Source organism: Salvia hispanica, chromosome 2, assembly GCF_029641045.1.
Source record: "Salvia hispanica isolate PSC_SH4W2 chromosome 2, Shi_PSC_v1, whole genome shotgun sequence".
In the NCBI taxonomy this organism is placed as follows: Eukaryota; Viridiplantae; Streptophyta; class Magnoliopsida; order Lamiales; family Lamiaceae; genus Salvia; species Salvia hispanica.
The window spans coordinates 7,530,327-7,537,901 of record NC_142693.1 but is presented as its reverse complement, the minus strand read 5'-3'; the positions used below and the strand labels follow the sequence as shown (position 1 = coordinate 7,537,901).

Sequence of the window (7,575 nt, the reverse complement as noted above, 5' to 3'; positions counted from 1 at the left end):
GATTGTTTGGATCGAAAAGCTGCTCTTGATACCATGTTGAACTAGGAATTGTATTTCATTGTTTTTGTATTCATTATTTTAGAGTACAAAATACACTCCTATATATAGGAGAAGACTACTTAAATGTACCTAGGAAATAGATACTTGGAAACATACTCTACTAATGACATATTCCCTAGAGAAGATAAAAGTACCCTTCCAATGTCTTGGAACGTATAAACTACTAATTCCAACACCAACAACTATGGATAACATAAAATCAAAGAAGGAGAAGAAAAAACTTGCAAAAATAAATCAAAGACATTAAGTGCATCAAAGGACAATTTTCTAGAGAATAATTTAAAAACACGGCTTATGTTGTGGCAATCAACTACTTCTAAAGTATTTACAGCAAATGTGATTTAGCCAATTTATCTGAATTATACCTAAGATCGAGACATCATCATATCTAATGTTTTGATGCATGAGCCGGTGAATATCAAGACGCAATGTGGGCGGTAATCGGCCCCTTTATAGACCTGGCATGGTATTTTGCACGACGGACAATTGCATTGCAATAGATTGAAAATATTGGATCTTCCAAATGTTCCTCAATCGAGAGATGCATGATATCCAACTCTCAACAAACGGCTCAACGCAAGAAGAAGAGAGGAATAAGAGCTTTGATGGAGGCAGAAGAGAGAGTTTTTGTCGATTCCACCGCAGGAGAGAGGTCAGTTGCAGAGATCATAGAGATCACAGAGTGAATTAGGGTTTGGATTGCAATACTAACCCTTACTCAGCAAACTCAATTCTTGGTTCGGAACAATCATGGGAAAATAGAGATAAAATAAAAGCTCATATTTTCACCATTTTAGTACTGCTTCTCAAATATACTCATAAAAAAGTATTTCGAAGTAAAAAAAGTGGGTAAAAATGAATAGGTTAATGATAAGCTCGACAAAGAAAGGCACAAGTAAAACTGGAAATGAATGTGACATTTGAATGAAAAAGTAATGACCATAAACAACAAATAAGAAATGAGGTTCACAAAGATATAGTATTATAGTAGATAAATAGTATATTGATCAAACAAGATCAATAAACCAAATCCAGTTTCAGCCAAAAAACAAGATCCAGTCATTCTTGAATAGAGATTCCATACGAACAATTCAAACCATCATTGCTTGCAAGTTCCAAGCTCTTCTTACAAGGGTCAGAACCGAGAACATGGCCAAGAACGATATAATTTGTACATAAATGCGAATCTAAGCCATCGGGGAAGCATGCCATACTATCCCATGGCGTACTTCTGGGTCCAGCTCCTAGCAGTCTGCTCGTACTTAGACCTGTCTGTCTTGTACATGTGTGCGATTTCAGGCACCAGGGGATCGTCGGGGTTGGGGTCCGTCAAAAGTGAGCAGATTGAGAGCAGCACCTGAAAGTATACATATAATTAACTCACATAGAAATAAAGGGAAGTCCGCAGACTGACAGGTCATGACACAGATCCAAACACTATGTTCAGGAGTAGGCTTTCGAGTTTCTTAAGTGTCACACTTAAAGATGAGATAAAACATATCCAAATTGTGCTGCACTCAGCCACAGAGCAGGACTATGAAAACAAAGAAGATTTAACTTATAATCAAACTCTCCCACAGCCAAACGAATTATTCATGAGAGAAAGAAGACACGGTTTTTTGTCAAAACCAGTGGTAGAAGAAGTCAAATTTGGTTCATGCTTGACAGAGAATGATAATGACTGGCAAATTCAACAAGTTTTTATGGAACATATCTGTTTACTATCACATTCATAACCATAAGGAAACAAATGTTGTATGAGATGATGGATAAATTAATTATTGGAATAGGGAAGGGTGCATATTAGGGTGTTAATTGCTGTTATGGTATTTATCATATGTACCTTGGAAATTGTCAAGGCGGGGCTCCACTGTTCTTTCAAGATATCAAGGCAAATGCTCCCATTGCTGTTAATATTGGGGTGAAAAACTTTTGTTCTGAATGCTACCTGCAAAACACAACAAAGAAAAGTTCAAAGACACGTTTACTTCAAGATCCCACATACACAAAAAGGAGGAAAAGAAGGCATGGGCCACGCCCACAGGTGTTGGGTTGGTTGTTTCATCTTAAACTGATTCAAGGAATACTGCTCAATTACAATACTATCATTTTCATAGAGCTCTCTTCCAGCATTTGATTGCATCATTCTAAAACGTGTTCTAGAAACCATGAAGAAGTGAGAAGGTAAAGAATATAAATCCTGAAACTTTAATGCCTATATAGGAAGGCATCAAAGGGGAAAAATAACAACTTTCCACTATACCTCTGTTCAGGTTCCAATAAATAATACTCCTTCCGTCCCTCTGTAGTAGAGGCATTTCTTTTCGGCGCGGGATTTAAGAAAAATTGTTTTAAATGAGTTAAGTAAAAGGATAATAAAGTAGAAAGGAAAAAAGTAGAGAGATGAAGAGAGAGTAAAGTACTTTTTGCCAAAAAAGGAAATGACTCAGCTACAGTGGGACAACCCAAAAAGGAATACGACTCAGCTACAAAGGGACGAAGGGAGTAACTAACAAGAATCCGTGAACAAGAGACAATATTTCAATAGCGCGCTCAATTATTTCTACCAATTACTACTAGACATGACATATCACTATTGTTCTGTGATGATTAATTAAGATTGATTTCTGAAGAAAACTAGTTGCTCTTACACTAACCTACTACAGTCAGATGAAGTTATACGAAATCATTGTTCGGTTTTTGTGTCATCAAATACCAAGTGGAATTTGTCTTGGTATTAAAAGGAAGCAGAAAATTAGAGTTCAATCCATTGGAATTAAAATTCCAGGGCAACAAGAAAATCACTTGACAAGAAACCAACAGTTCTAAGACGACAACTAAATCAGATAAGAATTAGTTGTACCGAATTAATTATTCAAAGATGCCATACCTTTGGAGGTTTGAATGGGTAATCAGGAGGGAAATGAATGGTGACCAAAAACACCCCTCCTGCATAAGGACTATCTTGTGGACCCATTATGGTGGCTTGCCAGTGAAACATGTCTTCACCAACAGGTCCTGTCGACAGAAGAAAGGAAGCTTAAGACAGCTATTAATTGAAAGAGTTGACACACAGTTGCTAGTAGCATGGTCTTGCCTGAACAACAATTGTTTAAAAATACAGCTGGTATAAAGTCGAAGCTAGAAAACAAGGAATGTCAGAGGAAAATCTGAATACACATCATAACCAAATGAGTACACTTGAGAGGGTAGTCAAATGATTGGAACACTGAAGAAGACAATTGCAAAAAGCAAGAAAATGAATCAGAGAAATGCACAATCCATTGACATGGATGTTATAAAGATTAACATACGGTATGCACCATAGTTCTTGTACGGCATTTCGTATGGTTATTGAGATGTGAAAATGCAAAATATGCAAATACTGTAATTCGTAAAAGTTATGCAACACAATATGATTGAACCTCAAAAGTTGCTAGCATGTACTACTATATACATCAACCGTGCACAATTACACCGGACAATTAGCAGGATATCCCCAAAACATCTATCAAAATCTCAATAGCACTAGCTAATGTACAGAAAGCCCCTGAGAAATTACTTTCTTTTTAGCCACCACTAATCATTTTGCACAAGGAAGAACTAAGCACTCAAATCTTTTTACTGAATTAAATAAACTTTTTTCTTGGTAACTTCCAATTCGTGTCAAATAAACTTGCAAAATCAATACTAATCGATATGCTGGCCAACAAATTAGCACAGAGAAGATTGAATTAACTACCCACAAAAATCGATCAAAACAACAAAATCGGACAAACCCACATGAAATATAATCGTCTACCATCTACACACACACACGCATATATCAATATTTCGCAGATCAACAAACACACGACATAAAAAAAACAAAAGCAAATTGAAAAAATAAACAAAGATTAACCCAAAAAATACCTGCGCTGCAGGAAGTCGGGGGATCTTTTTGCAAATCCTTAAGCTCCTTCAAGATCCGTTTCGAAGCCATCGCGCAAGAATCAGATCTGCCGAATTGAATTCAAGGGCAAAAATCGAAGCCCACAAATAAAAATGAGATATTTAAGACAACCCTGCAAATATAACGTTGCGTATATATACGAGCGATCGAATTTTTGGAAAGAAAGGGAGAGAGAGAAAAAAAAAAACTTTATTTTTTACTTTTTCTCCCCTAATTTCTTCTGGTTCAGCCTCCGCCGCTGCTGCTTCTTGACGCTAAGAAGAATATAGTGCGACTTTTTATTATATGCAATTTTTTTAAATAAAATAATAATCAGATACTAGGAGTCAGGGATGTCAAAATGGATATCGGGAATTGGATACCCGATATCCAAATCCAAAATATCGGGTAATTGGATATCCGATATCCGATTTTTCGAGTTTCGGGATCGGGTTCGGGTATAGGATTTTTGGATTATCGGGTATCGGATAACCCGATACCCGATCGGGTATACCCGAATTACCCAATTTTTTAAATTAAATTTAATAAATTATGTATTTATTTTATTATTTTAAAATTTTAATTAAAAGTTTATAGTTAATTTTCTTAAAAAATAAAAAAAAAATTAAAATTAAAATCCAAAATCGGGATTGGATACCCGATTTTTCGGGACTAGATACCCGAGTCGGGTATTTGGGTACCCAAAATCATTTTCGGATCGGATATCGGGTATTAGATTTTAGAAAATTCGGGATCGGGTACCCGAAATTTTCGGATCGGATACCCGCGGGTATCCAATTTGACAGGCCTACTAGGAGTATTAAAATTTAAAATAGTGTGAATCACTTTAATTGGAAATTTGGAATTCTAATGATGATAATTTAGTGACTAGATATTTTCATATCTTCCTAATGCGCAAGTGTGAGGTCTTGGGAGATGGGTTTTTGGCAGCTAATGAGTATTATGGGTTAAGGCCTCTTTCTTACCGGGCTACTACATACCCTGATTGAACCCCCTCTTGTGATGTCGGGCCGGTGTGGGACCATCGAGGCGACGAAATCGCTTTTTGCTGCAATTTTATTCACCAAACACCACTACCTAAATTCTTGTGTCAAAATAGAAACTTCTCGTTTAGACTAGGACAGAGGGAGTATGTAATTCAAAAAAATATAAAAATTACATTATAAATTCATAAAATTAAAAAATTACTATATAATTAAAATTTTAAAAATTAAAAATAAAATAATTAAAATCTTAAAATTTACTATTGTGGCAGCAGCTACTGCGGGTTTGTAGAGAGAGAAACAATTGAGCCTTAGTAAGCTCAATTGCTTGGTCATGTGCCACTTTTTGTAGGCATTGTAGCATTGAACAACATTCCCATTAAAATACGATTCGGGTCGGTGGGAGACTGGGGGGCGCTTGGTTTGGTCTTCCTCCTCCCCTGCCTCTAGCCCTCGTTGCTTCGTCCTAATCGGTTAATGTTACGAACCGGCTCTAAATCCACTTGAATCGGAGCTTGAGCCCCTCAGAAACTGGCTTACGACCTCCTCCTCGTTGGGCTCAAGTTGGCTAAATTGGCCGCCACTTGACGATTATTGGCCACCCAATGATCTGTGCTTCGTCCATTTGGAGCTCGAGCTCATGCTGGACTGGGTGCTACCGGCTAGACATGCCCACGGTTCGTAAACCGGCGGTTCTGGTTTCGGGAAATGTGGAACCGGAACCGAACCGTGAGGCTATTTCACGGTTCCGCATCTGGTTTGGAACCGCCGGTTTTCCGGCGGTTTTTAACGGTTTTTCACGGTTCTGAACCTCCGGTTTCCGGCGGTTTTTCACGGTTCCAGCTCGGTTTCACGGTTTTCCGACGGTTTTTCACGGTTCCGGTTTGGAACCGTCTGGAACCGACGGTTCCGGCACGATTTCGGTTCGTAAAATTTGAAACCGGAACCGGCCCACAGTTCAAAATATGGCGGTTCCGGTTCAAGAAAAAAGTCACGGTTCCGGTTCCGCGGTTAATCGCCGGAACCGAAAACCTTGGGCATCTCTACTACCGGCCCACTTATCGATCCCCCAAACCCTAATCCAAGTTGTGAAATACTTGAACACCCTCTCTCTGGTGTCTTGTTGGTAGATCATCAATTCATCATAGTCACCATCATAATGTTTCATTCGCTCTGCTGCAGAGTTGAATTTCTTCATTCATGTAGATGTAGGAGAATCGCTCTACTGCAGAGTTGAATTTCTTCATTCATGTAGATGTAGGAGAATCTTTGGATTTTCTAGCTAACAGCTCGAAATTACTCTGAAGCTCTTCCAAGTGCGATCGGGACCTCTTGCAAGCCGCATATTGATGTAGGTTTTAGTCACTCTCTCCCAAAAAAACGTTCTGGTGTTGTTGGTTTCCCGTGATCGGATCTTCCAAAGTGGTGATGCACACTTCAAATAATTTCTCCCTCTCGGCCACAATGTAGGAATGACCGACATCGGCCTCAGATTAGCCGTCGGTTTCCACTTTTTTTCATTTGAAATTTGGTTGTTGTCCTCCCGAATTTGGGACAACGATTGCGTTGGGTAGTATGACATCGACTCGTATAGCGTCGATCCGTACTGCATGTGGGGCATGTGCGCCATATAGAGTCGGTAGACATCCTCAGATGGATTTTACGGCCTATGGTAGTTGGGTGTCGCTAAGCGTTGTGTGCCCGGAGTCGGATAATCCGATGACAATACATTCTCCTCGTTGAGATTGAGGCCCCACAAATTCTAGTTCAATGGTGGTCGGTGGGCATATTTGCACAATTGAGAATTAAAATTAGGAGAGAAAAATGAGTGAGAAAATGAAAATGTAGAGAGTTTTTGGCGAGAAAGAATATACGCTCATTCTTTTTTAGTTCGTCCCATAAGAATATGCACTTTTCAATTTTGAAAACTCTTTTCTCCCTAACGAAGTGGGACATATTCTCCACTGACAATACTTAATTTACTTTTTCTCTCCACCTCTCTCTTACTTTATTAATTTTAATTAAAACTCGTGTCGAACCCAAAGTATTTACAAATGAGTTTGAAATGAATTGAATAAGAAAAGAAATTTAAAAAAGGTACAAACGGAATTCTAGGGAAGTGGAATAATTTTATAAATTAGTTTTTCTTTCTGAATTTTTTAAAAAAATTTCAACAGCAATTTCACAACGCCTAAATGTCTACTCGCATGCCGGCGAGTAGACATCACCGCGCAATGAAAGTGTGCCACGTGGTGGGAGGGGCTTGGTGCGCTATCTCAATACTTTACCCCAACTGCATAGAGCTGTGACGAGACACCTGGAACTATGTCTCGTCTCAGCGCTTTGAGACCAAGCCTTTGGCGAGCCACCGTTGCAAGTGCTCTAACGTACGAGGTTTTTTTTTCATACTTGGTATAGTTAAATTAATGTGATTTTATACGTAGCTTTTTATTCTACTTGTCACAACTTAAAAAGTGGTCTAAAATATTATAAATATTTCACGATTTTTTTGCCGAAAAAAAAATCTTATTTGTGTTCGTTTGGTAAGTAACAAACAGACTTATAAAGTTTGTGATATTT

At 38.3% G+C, this 7,575-nt stretch overlaps 1 protein-coding gene across 1 annotated transcript; it reads right to left on the bottom strand.

Annotated features, from left to right (window-relative positions):
- Window positions 1-1,020: 1,020 nt before the first annotated feature.
- LOC125201024 (ubiquitin-conjugating enzyme E2 28-like) lies at window positions 1,021-4,282 on the bottom strand. Its single transcript, XM_048098896.2, has 5 exons — window positions 4,213-4,282; window positions 3,973-4,058; window positions 2,951-3,078; window positions 1,904-2,008; window positions 1,021-1,417 (listed from the first exon to the last, which is right to left on the bottom strand). Exons 2-5 carry the CDS (start codon window positions 4,040-4,042, stop codon window positions 1,274-1,276), a joined length of 447 nt encoding a protein of 148 aa, XP_047954853.1. The 5' UTR covers window positions 4,043-4,058; window positions 4,213-4,282; the 3' UTR covers window positions 1,021-1,273.
- Window positions 4,283-7,575: the final 3,293 nt, after the last annotated feature.

Excerpts from the sequence above, each read along its gene's own strand:
- LOC125201024 (XM_048098896.2), bottom strand. The coding sequence starts at position 4,042 with ATGGCTTCGAAACGGATCTTGAAGGAGCTTAAGGATTTGCAAAAAGAT. Across the intron at positions 3,079-3,972 it reads CCCGACTTCCTGCAGCGCAG|GACCTGTTGGTGAAGACATG; the intron begins GTATTTTTTGGG and ends TTCTGTCGACAG. Across the intron at positions 1,418-1,903 it reads CCGCCTTGACAATTTCCAAG|GTGCTGCTCTCAATCTGCTC; the intron begins GTACATATGATA and ends GTATACTTTCAG.